Genomic DNA, 17544 nt, shown 5'->3' with positions numbered 1-17544 from the left:
CGCCCCGGCTCCCGCGACAGGCGCCTCCCTGCGGGCGGCGGGGCGCACGGGCCGACCTGGACCCGCCGGCCCCCCCCACCCCCCGCGCCCTTTGCTCCCAGGGAGGCTCCAGCGCGTGACCGCCCGGCCCCCCGCGCCCCGGCCCGCCCCCGCCCCCCGCGGCCCTCCCGGGTTTCCAGCTCCGCGCGCCGGAGCAGGTGCAGCCCCCGGCGCCCCCCCCGCGCCCCCGGCCCCCCCGCGCCCCCGGCCCCCCCCCCGCGCCCCCGGCCTCCCCCCGCGCCCCCGGCCCCCCGCCTCCTCCCAGCCCCGCCCCGCGCCCGGGCCCGGCGGAAGGACGCGCGGCCGGTGGGGCGCGGATCCCCGCGGCATGGAGCCCGCGGAGCGCGCGCAGGCGGCGCGGGGGCGCGGGCCCAGGTGGGCGCGGGGGGCGCGGGCCCAGGTGGGCGCGGGGGGCGCGGGCCCAGGTGGGCGCGGGGGGCGCGGGCCGGCTGCGCTCCCGGCGGGGTCTGCCCCCCGCGATGGCCGGCCGGGCCGGGCGGGCGGGGTGGGGGGGGGGCTCTGGCGGGCGGGGTCCGGGGGCGCGGGGGGGTCTCTGGCGCGCGCAGCCGGCCCCACGGCCTCGCGGGTCTCCAGGGTGGACCCCTACGGGTTCGCGCGGCCCGAGGACTTCGACGACGCGGCCTACGAGGCGTTCTTCTCCGAGTACCTGGCGGTCCTCGCCAGGCGGGCGGTCAAGTGGGCCAGGCTCCTGCGGGGCGGCGGCCGCGTCCGGAGGAGCATGACAGGTGGGCGCGGGGCGCGGGGCGCGGGGCGCGGGGCAGAGGTGAGCGGAAGCGGGGGGGGGGGGAGGGGGGCGGGACGCGCGCGCGCCCTGGCGCAGGTGAGGCCGCGCCCCTGGGCCCGGACCCGGGAGCCCCGCCCGCCGGGGTCGGTCGGCCGCGGGGCGGGGGCTGCTCCGAGCCCCCCTACGTGGGGCCCGGGGGAGCGGAGTCCTCACCCCACGCTCCCCGCGCCGGGCCGCGCCCTCCCGCCCCACCCCTGCCTCCGCGCTCCTCCCCGGCCTCCCTGCCTGGGGCTGGACCCGCCGGCCTCAGCCTCGCGCGCCTCCAGAACGGGGCTCCTGGGGTCCCTCCCCACCCCTCCCCCCGGCCCGGCAGCTCTTGGGATTTTAGGGTTTTGTTTCTCCCGCGGGAAGCACAGACTCCCTGTTAGGAGGGGCCGCCCAGGGCCGTCGCCTGGATGTTGGTCAGCGGAGCAAACACCGGCCTCTCGGGTGTTCCTGCACCGCCCCACGAGGAGCCGGTGTGGGGGTGCCCGAGGCAGCCCAACCGGAGCCCTGGACAGGCTCAGGGAGGTGCCCCCCGCCTGCGCCCTCGCCCATCCGAGGGCATGGGCGCCCTAAAGCCAGCGGAAGGCTCCCCAGGGCACCCCGAGCCAGCGCAGGCCCCGCGGCCGTCTGCCTCCATCTCTCCTCTGGCTCTGAGGCTCGGCGGGTCTGTCTGGGACGCCTGTGGGCAGCAGGAGGGCCTTGGTCTCTCTGGAAGATGCAGCGCCGCACTGGCTGGGCCCACCCGGCTGACTGTCCTCAGCCTCTCCCCAGAGAGGGGCGCTTGAGCCTGCCCTGCGCCCCGTCCCTGAGGCAGCCCCCGCCCTTGCCGACCTGCCCCACTGGCCTCCCAGCTCCCTGTCCATCCCTGGCCTGTCCATCCCTGGCCTGTCCATCCCTGGCCTGTCGTGTGTGATGTCAGGCCACCTCGCCCGGGCACCCAGCTGGCTGCGTGCCGCCTGCGCGACCTTGAGGTCACGGGTGTGTGTGGACCGTCCCTGCGAGGCTGCCGCAGAGTGGCTGAAACCCCGGCCCGGGCCCTGGCTCCCCTCCAGCCCCCCTCTGGCCCTCACCCGTGGGGTGTCCCCTCCAGTGAAGCGCTACATCCGCAAGGGCGTCCCGCCGGAGCACCGGGCACGCGTCTGGCTGGGCGTGAGTGGCGCACAGGCACAGATGGACCGCCACCCGGGCTACTACCACCGGCTGCTGCAGGGCGAGCGGGACGGCAGCCTGGAGGAGGCCATCCGGACAGGTGAGGCGGGCGCGGGCTGCGTGGAGAGCACGGCGGAGGCCCCCGGGGGCGTGAGCTGAGTGACAAGGGCGCGTGGTCCCGGCCTCGAGGAGCTGCGTCCTTGCTGGGGACGCCCCGGCTCGTGCCGGCCCCGAACGCGCTGTGGGCTGTGACTTGAGGGCGTTTTGTTTTTAAAGCGCGTTTTTGATGCTGAAAGGCAAAGCCCAGCGTGAGCGAGTGTGCGCGGGCAGCTCCGGGGGCTCCGTGCTGGCCGGGTCGGTTGGGGCGGCACCGTGTCCCCGGCGGGGTGCGCACGCTCGGCCCACCCACGCAGCACAGCACCCGCCCAGCACCCCCGCGGTGTCACAGGAAAAGGCTGCCGGGCAGGGGTTGGGCTGCCCATGCAGGGCTCGGCCGCTGTGTGGGCAAGCCAGCCCCGGAGGGGCCAGGACAGCCGGGCCGCCTCTGCCCACACCCTGTGGCAGCCTTGACCATGGAGGCTGCTGCTGGGCCGCGCGGTCGCCAGACTCTGACCGGCGGAGGCCTCCTGTCGGGACTGCAGACATGAACAGGACCTTCCCGGACAACGTGCGCTTCCGCAAGAGCGCGGACCCCTGCCTGCAGCACCCCCTGTTCAATGTGCTCGCGGCCTACGGACGGCACAACCGCGGCGTGGGGTACTGCCAGGTGAGCGCGCCCAGCCCCGGCCTGGGCTTGGGGGGCAGGGCTGGACAGACAGACGCGGCACCTGTGCTGCTGTCCATCTGGGGGGCGGGGCCCACGTGCGCCCCCTTCTGAGGCCGAGTCCCGCGGTGAGGACACTGGGTCTCTGGCCACCAGGTGGCTGCATGGGGCGGGGCAGCTGTCCTCAGGGGGTGCGTATGGGTCCCTGGGATATAGACTGTGGGCGCAGGGAGAGCGGGGGAGCTGCTGTCCCACCAGGCCCGGCCCGTGTGTCGGCCTGAGCTCACGGAGCAGGGGAGCGTTCAGAGCCGTGGGGCTGCCCTGGGGGTCAGAGCGAGCGGCCTGTGGTGCTTGCATCTGACCCTGGAGGCCAGGGGCTGCAGGACAGTCGGGAAGGCGGGAACCCGGCACCAGCCGGTTGACGAGCTGAGTGCGGTGGTGGCCCCAGCAGCTGCCCCCAAACCGCGCAGGGGCCGGGCTCCTGGACCCCAGCAGGCTCGTGCCCTTGAAGAAGCAGGAGGGGACGGCCCAGGTGCTCCGGGGCCTCCACCGTGTGCGGAGCGGCGCCTGCTCGGGGGCAGCCTCCTGACCCTATGGGATGGGCCTGGGCCTGGGAGCCGAAGCTGTGGGCGCCGCTAGTTGCTGCTTCCCGGGCTTCCCAGGCAGCGCTGAGATCACGTGTGTCTACAAATCGAGGTGCTGCCAGAGCTGTACGCGGCGAAGCCCAGGGGACACCCAGGGGTGTCGCGTGTCCGGCAAGGCGCGGCGCCACAAGCTGGGGTGTGGCTGGGAGCGAGCAGGGGCCAGGCGGTGGGGCCTCGGGCCGTGTCCCTGTGCCGGGGCTCTCGCTGGCTGACAGACGCTGTTTCCCGAGCCCCGGAGCGACGCCTTTGCCCTGCAGGGTGCAGCAGAGGAAGCGGAGCTGCCGGGCGCCCTGGTCAGCGTGTGAGGGCTCATGCATCTGTCCCGGCCCAGGGCATGAACTTCATCGCCGGGTACCTGCTGCTCATCACCACGGACGAGGAGGAGGCCTTCTGGCTCCTGGATGCCCTCGTGGGGAGGATCCTGCCGGGTACGTGGCGCCGCCGTGGCCTGTGCCCTGTGGCTGGCAGCTCGCGGGCCTGGGTTTGGCTCAGGCCCAACGGAGGCGTTTGGCGGTTGCGTCTAGAACTCTTTCTGCAATGGACTTAAAGGGGAGAAGTACTCGGGGGCAGAGGGTGCTTGTGGCTCCGCCCGCGGTGGGGCCGTGGGCTTGGGGGCTGTGTGCCGGCAGGTCCCCAGGCTGGCCACCCCGTCACGGGGTCTTATGAGCCCCGAGCGCCGGTCTGTGGCGGCACAGACTCAGCTCAGGTCCCAGCGGAAACCCCCGGCAGGGCCGTTCTGGGGGCGCCAGCAGGCTCACGGCCAGTTCGGGGCGCCCCTGCAGTTCTGCCCCAGCTCCCAGCCAAGAACCGAGCCCACAGGCCAGGCACCAGGCGAACGCCGTGTCCACGCAGCGTCCCTCCCGCCCCACAACTGCCTCGCACCCCACCGCCCGCGGCCCCGCCACCCTGGGCTTTCCCCAAACCTGTGCAGGAGACCCCGAGACCCCACCCAGGACCCCCACCCAGTGCCCCGGGCCCCACCCAGCAGGCCGACCGGGTCCCAGCTTGGGAGCTCTGAAGCTTCATGTTGCGCCGGGGCGAGGGTGTCCAGGCCCGCCGCCTCCGCGCCGCCTCAGCTGTCTGCGCCCGGTCCGCGGTGACCGGCTTTCCCGCCCAGGGTGGCGCGCGCCCCGTCGGCGTCACCGCCCGCAGCACCGCTGGCTGCCCTCTGCCCTGCTCGCCCCTGGCGCGTTGCCGGGAGCATGCGCTGACCTGCGTCCGCCGTGGGACGCTCAGGACACAACGCCCAGGGCAGAGGACGGCGCGGCGGCCAGCCAGGCTGGGACACTCGCGGGCCTCGGGGGCGTGGGCTGGGCACACCAGGAGCGTGTGGGCGCCAGGAGGCCTGGGTGGCCGCGCCACCTGTTCCCACAGTCCAGGATGGGCGGCGCCCGCGCGTGCTCCTTGGCCGGCCGGAAGCTGTTTCTGGAGGTTGAGCTCACAGCCGGGATCCGCTTACCGGGGCAAGCCCGGCGGCGGCTCACCCCTCTGGGACCGCGGCTCTCGGCACCTGCCGCGGGGGCGGGGCGGGGCCTCCATGCGCCCTCCGGCCCAGCCGGGCTGGGGCTCCACAGGAAGGCGGGGCGGCACCCCCGGCGTAGGGGCCGCCAACGTCCGGGGCCCGCCTGGGGCCCTGCACCTGAGGCGCGGGCCTGGTTCTGCTCCTCTGCCTTGTGGCATCGTGGGACGAGGTGGGGAAAGCAGAAGCCTGGCCAAGGCCGCCACCCGGTGGCGCCCCCAGGCGGTGGCTCCTGGCCCGCTGGGCACCCAGCTGGGGCGAGCGCCATGGGGGGGGCCTGGGGCAGAGGAGAGAAGTGCTGCGGGGAGAGGCGCGTGCGGCCCGCTCTGCTGAGCGCGAGGGGCACGGGGCGCCCAGGCCCAGGCCGCTGTCCGGCCAGTCAGGCTGTGCCCCAGGCCGGATTCCCGAGTGTTCCCTCAGGCGGCGGCTGCCAGCGGAGGCGCCGGCCGTCCCCAGAGGCCACGTGGGCCCGCCGAGGCCTCGGTGCTTCGAGACGCGTTTACACACCGCCCGCTGGGGACGCCGCGTGGGGTGGCCGGGTCAGGCTGCTGCCTGCCCGCTTTGGTTTGTCAGTTTTTCACCTTCGTGGCCTCATAAATCTTTAATTTTTTTAAAGATTTATTTATTTATGCACACAAGAACCAGGGTACAGGTGGGGGGTGAGAGGACCCACCAGAGACAGAGCGGGGAGCAGAACAGGCAGAGCCACTGAAACCCACTGCTGAGGGGGGCAGCGGGGAGGCAGGAGGGGTCTGCTGCGCCCTGTGGGGAGCTCCCTGGCCGGGGAATCGAACTCACGCTGCAGAAGCTGCGACAGCCTCAGGCTGCGTCACCCGGGCTGCCAGGGAGGTGTGGCCTCGTAATTCTTTCAGGTGACTAAACCCCAAGGCAGCGAGGTCACGCTCTCGCCAGCAACCCTTGTTGAAGGATTGCAGACCCTCCCTGCAGCTCCCCACCCCGGGGGCTCCCTGGGACGCCCAGCGACCGTCAGCCCCAATTGCTCCCCTGCCCGCCCGCCCCTCTGCCTCGATGGCTCTGCGTCGGCCTGGCCGGGCAGTCGTGTGGCGAGGGCCTTCCCTCCCCCACCGTTCTCGCGGGCTGGTCTGCATGGGGGTGCCCCTCTCCTGCCTGTGAGCGCCGACTCCAGACTCAGGTGGGGTGGGCTGGGCCGTCTGTCCGTCCACCCGTCCCTGTGGACACCCGGCACTGCCCTGGGTCTAGGCGCATAGCGTAGGGCGGGGGCGGGGCAGCATGTGCTGGCGCCCACCAGCCCCCCCTTGCAGACTACTACGGCCCGGCCATGCTGGGCCTCAGGACGGACCAGGAGGTCCTGGGCCAGCTGGTGAGGAACAAGCTGCCGGCGGTGGCGGACCTGCTGGATGGCCACGGGGTCCTGTGGACCCTGGTGGTATCGCGCTGGTTCATCTGCCTGTTTGTGGACACCCTGCCCGTGGAGGTGAGTGCGCTGGGCGGGCGGGAGGCAGGGCAGGCGCTGGGGCGGGGCCGGGGCCTCAGGACACACCTCTCCCCCAGACCGTGCTCCGCGTCTGGGACTGTCTGTTTAGCGAAGGCTCCAAGATCATCTTCCGGGTGGCGCTGACCCTCATCAAACAGCACCAAGCGTCCATCCTGGAGGCCACCAGTGTGCCGGACATCTGCGAGAAGTTCAAGCAGATCACCAGGGGGGCCTTCGCCATGGAGTGCCACACCTTCATGCGGGTGAGAGCACCTCCAGCGTGTCCCTCCTCCCTGGAACGGGGCGGTTTACAGCCAAAGCCCCAAGGCCACCGCCCTGGCCCCATGGTCAGCGGGGCCAGCACTTCCTGGGATCTGGGGGGCTCAGCTTCACCAGGTGGGAGTGTGGAGGTGGCGGACAGCTCCTTCCTGAGCTGCTGCGGCCAGGACCTCTGCAGGCCCTCATGTCCTCTGTTGTCCCTTCTCCCCGACCTGCGGTCCATCCTGGCGGGGTGGCAGCTCCTGTGGCCAGGGCTTTCCTGCTGGCCCCCAGCAACCTCAGCCCGTGTGAGCTGTAGGACAGGCCTGCCTGGGGACACAGAGGTGGGGAGACAGGGGCAGGGCATGCTGGGGTGACATGCTGGGCTGGGGTCTTGCATCATCTGAGGCCACCATGGATGCAGGGCAGGAGGGCCACCAGCTTGGTCTTCCCACGCCCCTGGCCGAGCCAACACTGCCAGGAGCCTAGAAGCTGTCGGCGATGGAGCGGCCTTGTGGTTGCCGAGACTGTCCAGAGTGTGCAGGCGGGCGAGGAGGCTGGGGCAGCTGGGCCCGGAGCCCTTTCCCCAACCGGCGGCCCCACAGGAGGGCGGTGGTGGCGGCAGGCCTGGCCCTCCCTGTCTTCAGGGGCTTGGGACGGACTTGTGACAGCAAGACGTCCTGGGGAATCCAAGCGATGGGCGCAGCTGGCCCCAGTCCTGCTGCGAGTCTCGCCTCCGTGGGCAAAGCGCAGCCCCTCACCGGCAGGAGGCGGCCACGGGCCAGGGCTCTGCCTGGGCCAGTCTGTCCCTGGGCTGCCTGTGTCGGGAGTGACTCTCAGCTGCACTGGGTGTGGGGTTGGAGGGCTTTCTCAGGGCCCCACTGACACGCCCGCACTGGGGCTGGCTGGGTGCGGGGGCCTGTGGCCAACGGTCAGCCGTGGCGGGCATCCCGGCCCTCAGCAGAGCGATTAGGGGAGGCCCAGCGTTGGCCAGCAGAGCAACCCTCTCTGTTGCAGAAGATCTTCTCGGAGCCTGGAAGCCTGCCCATGAGCACCATCACGCGTCTGCGCGAAAGCTGCAGGGCCCGGCTGCTGGCCGGGCGGTGACCCCTGCCTCTGCAGAGCGGCCCTGGCCGGAGCGCGTGGCCTCCCAGCGCGGTCAGTGCTCGCCGTCTCTGCGCTTGGGGTTTTTAAAAGATCAATCGAGGACGCCATTGCCTTTTTGACAGTGAGCTAGAGTTGTAAATTTCTAAAAGTTTATTTTTACCTGAGACACGAACGGCAGGTGAAATGATACACGCTTACACCCAATAAAGCCGGCGGCACCTGAGTGCCTGTCCTCAGCGTGTCAACTGCTGGTGATGCCGGCGGCGGCCCCAGGCCCGGGCCCTGTGCATTGCACTGATGCCGGCAACTGGCATCCATCGCCCGCCCTCGCCACCTGGCCTGGGTGGGGCCCAGCACCCATGCCTGGTCTCCCAGGAGCTCCTCCCACATCTGGGCGGCGATTGTGCCTGAGCAGCTGCAAGACCCCAGGGAGGCAGTGCAGGCCGCACCTCACCCCCTCAGGTGATGACGTGCCAGTGCATCCCAGCAACAGGGCCCATGGGCCTGGGCCTCCCGGCGGGCACCCCCAACACTCAGCAGCAGCCCCGGGTACCCACTGTGACCTACCGTGGACGGGGCAGTGACACCAACCAAAGGAGCTGAGCTCCCGTGAGGCCCTGGGTGGCAGACACCCCGGCGGGAGCACGGCCCATCAGCTGCATTCAGCCCCCCAGACTGCCTTGTGGCTGCTTGATTCGGACACTAGACCCTGAGACACTCACGAAGCCCTGGCCCAGCGCTGTCCCCGCCCCTGCCTGGGCAGATGCCGTGGAGAACCACAATGGCTCCCCTAGGGCTGGACCCGTGGCGCCTGCCCCACGTGTCTCGTGCCTGCCTGTCCAGCTGAGCCGGGAGGATGGGCCCACGCAGCCCCGCCCGGGGCTCAGGCCACTGCCCTCACGGGCAGGAGCTGGACCTGGGCCCCTTCGGCCTTCCCCACCAAGTCCAAGCTGAGTCTAGCGGGGCCTCCTCCAGAGCCACAGCTCAGCGCTCAGGAGGCCGCCCGCAGGTGCTGGTGTGCGGGGGAGCCCGCAGGCCACCCTGGTGCCACTCCTGCTCACTCCCTGTACAGTTGCAGGCCCGGGGGGCAGCCCACAGTGCCCGCCCCAGCCGTCGCAACAGCAGCACAAACCCACAAACGCCAACAAAGAAAGACGCTTTATTAGCACTGTCACAGCGACACCCACGCCAGGCGGCCCCGGGCTCAGCCGAGCTGCGGGCAGATAAACCAGAATCAGACCGATGGCCTCGCAGGTGCAGGAACCAGAGCACCCTGGACCCGAACAGAGGACTCCAAGCCGCTTTACAAATTGCGAACAAAAATAACACCCATTTTCCTATTTAAAAAAGTGCCAGGCCTGGGAAGCAGGGCCATGCCGCCGCGGTGCCCCCACGCCCCCCTACTGCAGGGCCCGCCGACGCCCCGTCCGCGCCCCGCGGGCGCCCGGCCCTGTAAGGCTAGCATCTGAGTGAAAAGCGAAGAGACCCACACCACGTCTGAGCAACCCCGCTGGCAGCCGAGGAACCCCCCCCCCACTTTGGTGAATGTTAATGCGTGACCAGTTAGCAAGGGCTTGACCCGGGCCCACCCACCTCCCGCCTGCCCGAGTGCTGCCGGTGCCCTCACGTCAGCCGGCGGCGGGTGCCTAGATGGTCTGGTAGCCTGCGTGGCTGCGCTTCCTGCCGATGAGGTAGGCGATGAGGACCACGAGGACCAGCCCGGCCAGGGCGCCGCCCACGGCGATGGGGATGAGCATGCTGTTCTCGTCCAGCGGGCAGTCCTCCGCTGCGGGCGGGTGCCAGTCAGCCGCGGCTGGCCCGGAGAGGGGCAGCCTGGGCAGGAAGACCCCACTCCACCCCCAGGGCCACTCCGCCAGCACTCACCAGCCCCGAACGTGTTGTCCTGGATCTGGAAGGCCTGCAGCCGGGCCTTGACCACGTTGAGGGAGCAGGCCGCGGTGATACGCACCTGCTGCTCGGCACTGCACCGGTAGGAGTGGCCCACGGCCGCCTCCAGGGCCCGCAGGGAGCCGTTGGCAGCAGTGAAGGTGGGCTCTGCAAAGGCGCTGGGTGAGCACTCCGGCTGGGGGCCGGGGCGAGGGGCGGGGGGGCCGGGGCAAGCGGGAATCTCACCTCTGGCCTCCGGAAGCGTCATGTTCACCTGGACCCCTCGCAGGAAGAAGCGGCTAGAACTTGTGTTCTTGGAAGGAGGAAGTGAAGACGAGCAGCGTCACACACTCACGGCCACCGAGGGCCACCGGCCCCGCCTGGCTAGCTCTGCGCTTGGCCTGCAGCCCCAAGCGGGCAGGGCCGCGTCTGGCCAGCACCCCGACCCTCCTTCACTCCCCAGACCTCCTCGCAGGCAGGCCTTCTGCTGAAATGGGCCGCAGAGCCGCAGCCTGCGCACCTGTCCTCTGGGACCAGGGGCAGCGTGCACCGCAGGGGGCTCTGGGGGAGCAGGGCGGGGCAGGTCGGGGCCTCACCATGGCAAACTGCAGGATGAGCAGCCTGTGGCCCTCCCCAAGCAGCTCCAGCGTGGCCAGCTGGGCGGCGCAGCTCCCGCTCACGGTGGTCTTGTTGGGGTCGATGCTGAAGACACGCGTTACTGTCTGAAAGGGAGCACCCACGTTGGCTGCAGCCGCGCCCCGCCCCCACCCAGAAGCCCGCGGCACCCCAACAGGCGCCCAGAGACCACGGTACTCCAACCCGAGTGGCCCAGCCCCGCAGGCTCCCAGGCTTCAAAGCCACTGCCCCCGGGAGCCGCCTTCTCCCCCAACACACCCCGAGGTCTCGGGACAGCCTGGGCACCTGAGGGCCGGGCCCACACCCCACCCGGCCTCGCTGCGGACGGGGCGCAGCCAGCGCCTACCGCGTTGTCTTTCTGCTGGTAGGTGACGTTCAGCTGCAGCCCCATGTTCGCCAGCAGGCAGGTCCCGTTGACGCCGCTCACGTTGTACCTGCCCACCGAGGGGGCCGGCGTGGGGTGGGGCGGGGCCGGGGTCGGGCCCGGGCCATCCTGCTTACACCGCGTCTCTGCAGGGACGGGGAGAGTCAGCTTCTGGCAAGGGGTGAGGGCCGCCGCCTGAGGGCCTGCCGCCCCCGGCTGACTGGTCCCGCCGCCCAGCACTGCAGGAGCTCAGCCCGGGGCCGGCTCCCGCCACGCTCCTCCTCGACCGGCCGACTGCGGACAAGCTGGCCTCGCGCCAGGCGGTCACAGAGCGGCCTCGTGCCCCCAGACCGAGGAGGAGCACATGGCAACAGACGCGGCAGCCCCGGGGCCAGCCAAAGAGCACGGTGGCCAGCAGGCGGGGTCCTCACCTGGCTCGTGCGACCCCACAACAGAACCAGCCCGGGGAAGGCCCGCCGGGGCGGCGATGGGGGTGGCGGGGGAGGGAAAGAGGAGGAGCCTGGAATGGGATCCCAGCTCCGGGCTGTGCTCCGCGCAGGTTGTTTACAGCAGACACTTGGCAGCACCTCCCAGCTACCCACAGCGGACTGACCGTGGTCTGCACCCCACATCTGCAACCAATTTAGAAACCCCCATCCCAAACAGGCTCGCTCGCTCCCTCCCTCCGCCCTGTGTGCGGGAAGCCCTGCCTGTGCCGCGCGCGCCCAGCGCTGCAAGCCCGCAGGCCGTGGGGCCGAGACCATGCAACACTGACGGAGGCCTCCCGGGCCCCGGCCAACCCTGCCTCACCCTTGGGCAAGAGGCAGGGCCCTCGCCCACGGGGCACCACGCGTGACGACACCCGCTTTCTGGTAGGCGCCAGCGGCACAGCCCTGCCCGGATGGTAGGGGAAGACGGTCCGTGGGTCTGGGCCACGCCAGCACCTCCCACCAGGGCCTGGCTCCATGCCGGGTTGGCCCCGCGCCCCAGGACGGCCCTCTGCCCCACGTGGACCGGCCCGGCACGCCACAGCACTGCACACGGGGCACGCCCGTCACGCCGCCTGGAAGCCCGCGGCACTGGACACGGCTCTCAGGATGCAGAGGCCGGGGCTGCGCTGCCGGCAGAGCCTGGACGTGGCCCCACGTGGCACAAGCCCCACTAGCCCTCTGGCCCGGGGCCACAGCAGATGCCGGAGCAGGCGAGGGCGAGCGGTCCGGAAGGCCAGTGCCCGCGGGGTGAGGGCACAGAGCCTGAGGCGCTCTGCAGCTGGGCTGGCCGGTGCCTCGTGGTCTCATGCCGCGACGGGCAGCAGCTGCCTGCCCCACAGCCGGGCATGGGCAGACCAGCGCGACACTGGGCCCCAAAGACAGACAGCACTGCCTGCTGGGCAGGAAGGAGGGCGTAAGACCCACATCACTTAAAAGCAGCTTCTTCCTGACCTTTTACAGATAGCAGGCCTCCCCGCATCTTAAAACTAGAGAAAGTGGGGCCCCGAGGACCCAGAGGCCCCGGGCGGCTGGCAGGCACTGGCCATTCCGTACCAGCGCCCCGAGGCAGCGCGTGCAGAGGGAACCCCGACAAGGGGGAGACACGGGCCTGCAAGTGGAGACCCGCTGGGGAGAGCGACCTGGCTTGCCTCCCAGAGCTGGTGATGGACAGCGCGTGCAGCCCGGCCCCCCATTCCTGCGGCCCCCACAGGGCAGCCCACTCCTGGGAGCAGAGAGGCCAGCCGGGGCAGGGCACCCAGCGGCAGCGGGCGTGAAGCCGCCCTGAGGGCCAGGGGAGGGGGGCGCCGCCGCGAGACGGGTGCTGTGTGGGACAAGCAGAGGCGCTTGGGCACCCGGCAGACGCGGGGCCGCTCTCCCTGCAGCAGCTTTCAGTCTCGCTGCGGACGAGGAAGCTCGGCCAGGACGTGCTGGTGACGTGAGGAAGGAGAGCCGGCCGCAAGGCAGCAGCAACTGGCGGCTCAAGCAAGCACCCCGGAGCCCCCCACAGACTCGCCGGCCCCGCCCCACCCCCAACGGTCTGCCTCTCCGGTCCAGGGGGCTGAGGAGCGTCCTCAGCTCCAGCGGCCGGTCATGACATCTGCCTCCAGATGAGAAACCAGCGGTTTCCACCAAGGGCCACCCAGGAACAGCAGACATGGCGGCGAGCCCCGCGCTCGGAGCTGGCCGGTGGACCCTGAGCACGTCCAGAGACGCCCACGTGAACAGTCAGGCAAAAGGAAACCGAGAGCAAGGCACTGGGTCCAGCAGCTGCGCCAGCCTCTCCCCTCAGAGCTGCGCCCAGGGCGGAGCCAGCAGCCGAACCACACCCTGAGCACCCAGGCTGGGAGTGTGAGGACCACGCCCTGGCTGTGCGGGGGCAGGTCTGTGCACCCCCCACCTGCAGAGACGGCTTCCTCCAGAGACAGTGGGCAACTGAGCCGCCCCGCCCCGCGCCTCACCTCCTGCGCTGAAGTTGCCGCTGGACAGGTAGGCTTGGAGGGTGGTGTTGCTGAGCGTGAGGACAGTGGAGTTGCCCAGGACGAGGCGGCGGTGGCTGAGGCACCTGTACCTGGTGTCCAGATCGGCCCGGATGTCGGGGTTAGACGTCACGGTCTGGGCTCCTGCGTAGGGAAAAGCCGGGTTCAGGCCCTGCAGCGTTTAGCCAGAAGATCACACAACTACCACCCATCCCGTCCTCCTGCACGGCTGCTCTGGCTCTTACCATGGGTGCTGGCATTGGGGAAGCTGCGCGCGTCCGACAAGTTGTACGTGAAGAGCAGCTGCTCCACGCGGTAGCTCGTTGAGTCTTTGGCAAAGCGGAGAGTCAGGGTGCACCCGTTTCCCAAGGCCAGGGCGAGGCTGGGGCCCGAGGAGGAGTTCTCTCGGCCGCAGGAGCTGGTGTTCAGCACCTCCGCATCCGGCAGCAGGCTGAAGGTCGCGTTCTGGAACAAAGCCACAGCAGCAGAACCCAAGATGGCACCATCTCGAGGGTTCAGAACCCGCGGGGAAAGGCCAGCAGAGTCTCAGAGAAAGCCGAGACCCCGGTGGAGTGAGGGGTCACTCTTCACGCACAGCCGCACGCAGCCTCAGCAGGGGTCAGCACACCCCGACAGCGACTCAGGTCAAAACACAAGGATGGCCGTGGCCACAGCACTGAGGACTCGTCAAGACCGTGGCGGAACGAGAACCGGAGCTATCCTGGTGAAAGGATGCCTCGTTCACGTATTTGAAATAAACGGCCACTGAGAGCTTTAGGATCTTGGGTTTGCACAGCCCTCTTTCTCTCCTTAAACAGAGGTGCTGACGGTGGAACCACGCGCGTCGTCGTAAGTAAAGCCAACTGGAGAGCAGCCCGGCATCCACCAGAGAGAACGGGCCAGCCAGGCTTAGCAGGGCACACCTGCCGCATCCCCAGGCAGCAGACATGGGCTCTCGGGGACCGTGTGCCCAGGGATTAAGGGACAGAAAGCCACTGGGAGCTGCGGGCCTCCTCCCGTAAGCCACGCCGCCGCCGTGAGTCGCCATGAGTGACTAGGGCTCGCGGTGCTCGCAGGTGCTGTGGCCCGAGACGTGGCCGTGGACACCGAGCCCAGCCCCGAGGGAGGCTGGCGGCCAGGACTACAGGGCGAGGTGGTACCCACGGGTGACCAGTGCAGAGATGCTGCGGAGTAGAGGCAGCCCCAGCTGGTCAACACGGGCATCCCTCAGCCTCAGCCCTACCCGCAACGTCCAGCGTCATGGCTCCTGAGGTCAGCTTCCCATGGCGGGGGGCTCACCCCCAGGCTGCGCAGAGTGTCTCGCCAGCAGGGACGGTGCGAGCACCGCAGATGGGATGAGGGGGTGGCCTGGCAGGCCCAGCTGCCCAGGATTGGCGACCATAGGGAGCCGGGAGGGGCCAGCACCCCCCCCCCCGCCCCCGAGCTGACACCTCACACGCATGCACATGCGGGTCCTGTGCGCCTACCTTGGGGCCACTGTTGGTATTGTAGCGGACCTGGACGTCAGCAGAGAAGGTGGCCCTGATGCACGCCGAGCTGTTGCCATCTGTCACCACAAACGCCCAGGCACTGTGCACGAGGCCTGCGGGTCCAGAGAACAGAGCATCAGCACCGCCAGGGTAACGCCGTGCGGGCCCCGTTCTGGACACTTCCTCCTCCCCCGATCGCACGCAACCTTCCCAGGGCTGCTAGGGGCGCCGGGCCCCCCCCGGGGCCCTCACCACAGACCTGGCCTTTGCCCCAGCTGCGACATGGCGGGAACCCTGCCTCGAGACCCACGCTCCTGTTGAGGGGCCTCAAAAGCCAGCAGCAGTGCTGCTCGTAGCAGGAAGGGCCCAGCCTCCGGCCTTTCTGGGTCACTCAGGCCACGCTGCCTGCCTCTTGCACGCACATGCCCATGGCCCACAAGAGATCGCCGGGGGGAGGCTGCGGCTCACACCCGTGTGCAACAGATATGCACAGGTGTTGTGCTGGGGCTCTGGCCCCGGGGCTCAGTGGGACCTGCAGGTCCGCCCCTCTGCCGGGGGTCTCTGCAGTAACCGCCCAGCCGCTGGGGGGGGCGCACTAGGGCCCTGCCTGCCACCCTTTGACTCACAGCCCATGGTGACCACAGGCTGTCTCGGGTGCCCACAGCTGCCCTAGCCTGGCAGCCAGAGCCCCACACACATCCTGGAAGCCTCTGGAAAGGCAGGGCCAACGTCTAAGTCTACAAGGACCCCGACGGGCACTCAGAAGGATGCCGGGACACCACGGCAAACAGGCCCGGGTAGAAAAGCCCAGAGTCCACGACCTGTTTGGGATGCAGGCAAAACAGAGGGGCCTCCTGATACTTGTATGGGGGGGCAGGTGAGCAGGCACCATGGCGGGGCCCAAAGGTTTCTGAGCAGCCGTGGCTGCCACCCCCCCGCCAAGTTCCCTAAATGATGGATGCTCTGCTGACTCAGCACAGGGCCAAGGAGACACTTCAGAATGGAACCCCCAGATCTAACACATCAGCAGATGCCCCCCAAAGCCTTTCAGGAGACGGACCTTGCCACTCTCACAAATAGAGCACAGGCTGAGCGGCACCTGGTGCCACATCTGTGCAGTGCTTGGGACTTAATGACTAACATGAGCACCCCTCAGGGTGAGGAGCTCACCAGCAGGAGCCCCAAGGCAGCTGGAGGGCACACACGGCCTCGCGTGGACAGGCCTCTTCCCCTGGGCACGGGCAGTTTGTAAAAAGCCCCCCAAACCTTCTCCCCCCACCCCCACAAGTTGAAGGCCACCTCTCCACAGCTAGCCTTGGGCCTCCTGTGCCCAAACCCTCCTTCAGGCCATTCCTGAGCCCATCCCACTCTCTAAAACCTGAACCCCGAGAAGAGATCTTGGCTCCACCAAGCCCCTCCCCAACAAGTGAAGCCAGAGCTGGAGTGAGGAGCCGGGGAGTAAGGGTGTCAGCTCTGGGCCCCCCCCCAGCCTGCCCCCAGCCCTGACACTAGCACAACACCCCAGACACCGAGGTGAAGGCAGGCACTAGGTGGGCACGTTGCCCAGCTGTACCCCCGAGGCGGCACCCCCGCACCAGTCCTGAATAAACACAGTGGCCTCACGCCTCCCGGCTCAGTGGGTGCAGATCCAAGTTCCAGCTTCACCACTCGGCCGCCAAGACGCCAGGGCGGGAGACAGACCAGGCGCCAGCCCGGAGTCCGGGTGGCCTTTCCAGAGGGCACAGGCCTGCGCTGGGCAGGCCGCAGCTGGGAGCCGGGGCCTGCCTGTGGGCACACGGGGAGGGGCCTGAGCAGCAGCAGGTGCGGCTGGGGGACGCTGGGCTGTGACCTGGGCCCTCTGGAAAGAGGTCACGGGCCTGGCGGGTCCCCAAAACAGTCACAGGGGCGACCACGGCCACCGACGGCCCAAGCCCCACCAGACTCCTGCGGCCCCGGCGGTCGCCAGGGAGGTATCGGCAGCCGGCCAGGCCCTGACTCCACCTGCCCCGTCCCGGGGCTTGGCCGGGCGCACGCTGCCCCCCCGCAGTCACCCCCGGGCCAGGGGTCCCCGGAAGTCAGGCGGCTCAGAGGGGTTCTTCGGGGGACTTGGGTGCTGAGCGTCTCCACCAGGCCCGAGCCCCGCCTGCGAAGCGCCACCGCGGCGCCGCCCGCCCGAGACGCCCGCCCCGGGGCGCAGGCAGGACGCGGCGGCGCGGGCTCCCGGCAGGGGCCTCGTCCCCAAGGGCGCTTCCCCCGGGACGCGAGGCCCGGCAGGGGCGCCCGGGGCGGCGGCGACCGGCCCGGCCCGGAGACCACGCAGCGCGCGGCGGCCGCGGGGCCCCCCTCCGGCCCGCCCGGCGCCGCCCCGCCCGAGTCCCGCCGCCCAGGGCCGGGGCCGGCGCGAAGGTCAGGCCGCCCGGTCACGCGCCCGCCGGCCCCGCGGGCCTCGCCCGCCGGCCCCGGCCCCGCCCGCCCCGGCCCGGCCCTCACCGAGCAGCAGCAGCAGCAGCGGCCGCCGGGCGCCGCCGGGGGCCGCCATGGGCGCGAGGCCGCCGAGGCGGGGCGGGAGCGCGGGCCGCGGCGGTTGGCGGGAGCGGCGTCGGCGTCGGGACCCGGCCGACGGCGCCGCGCAGGAAGGAGACCCCGCGGCGCGCCCGTCACGTGAGGCGGCGCCGCGCCCGCGTCGTCACGTGAGCGCCGGTCTCGCGCGAGCGCTCGCGGGGGGGCTCGGCGCGGTCACGTGGGCGCGGCGGCCACGTGACAGTCGGCACGTGACCGGCCGGTCCCGGCGCCCGGCTGCCTCGGGCCTCGGGCCTCGGGCGGGGAGCGGGCGCGGGCGCGGGCCCGCGAGGGGGGGCGCGGCGGGGGCGCGGGGCGCGGGGCGCGGGGCGCGGGGCGCGCGCGGGGCCGGGCGCCTTCCCCCGGAGAAGGGCCGCCGGAGGGCGCGCGGGGCTGCCGCGGGCTCGGGAGGCGAG

The 17544-nt window shown here is 70.8% G+C and overlaps 2 protein-coding genes across 2 annotated transcripts; one reads left to right on the top strand and one right to left on the bottom strand.

Moving 5' to 3' along the window:
* Positions 1–367: 367 nt before the first annotated feature.
* Positions 368–7725, top strand: GRTP1 (growth hormone regulated TBC protein 1; the record flags this gene model as incomplete). The annotated part of the gene is made up of 8 exons (XM_084234927.1): positions 368–414; positions 634–785; positions 1920–2078; positions 2620–2744; positions 3717–3813; positions 6188–6360; positions 6438–6623; positions 7636–7725. 8 exons carry the CDS (start codon positions 368–370, stop codon positions 7723–7725), a joined length of 1029 nt encoding a protein of 342 aa, XP_084091053.1.
* Positions 7726–8868: 1143 nt separating this feature from the next.
* Positions 8869–17140, bottom strand: LAMP1 (lysosomal associated membrane protein 1). Its single transcript, XM_084234925.1, has 10 exons — positions 17060–17140; positions 14567–14682; positions 13325–13544; positions 13062–13223; positions 10595–10758; positions 10209–10334; positions 9859–9925; positions 9610–9780; positions 9353–9511; positions 8869–8938 (listed from the first exon to the last, which is right to left on the bottom strand). The coding sequence occupies exons 1-9, from the start codon at positions 17106–17108 to the stop codon at positions 9372–9374; spliced, it is 1215 nt and encodes a 404-aa protein (XP_084091051.1). The 5' UTR covers positions 17109–17140; the 3' UTR covers positions 8869–8938; positions 9353–9371.
* Between the last annotated feature and the right edge of the window lie 404 nt (positions 17141–17544).

The sequence above is a fragment of the Talpa europaea genome, assembly GCF_964194135.1.
Source record: "Talpa europaea genome assembly, chromosome: 6".
Lineage (NCBI taxonomy): Eukaryota > Metazoa > Chordata > Mammalia > Eulipotyphla > Talpidae > Talpa > Talpa europaea.
Note: the sequence above shows the minus strand (reverse complement) of the source record. Positions and strands in the feature narration are given on the sequence as shown.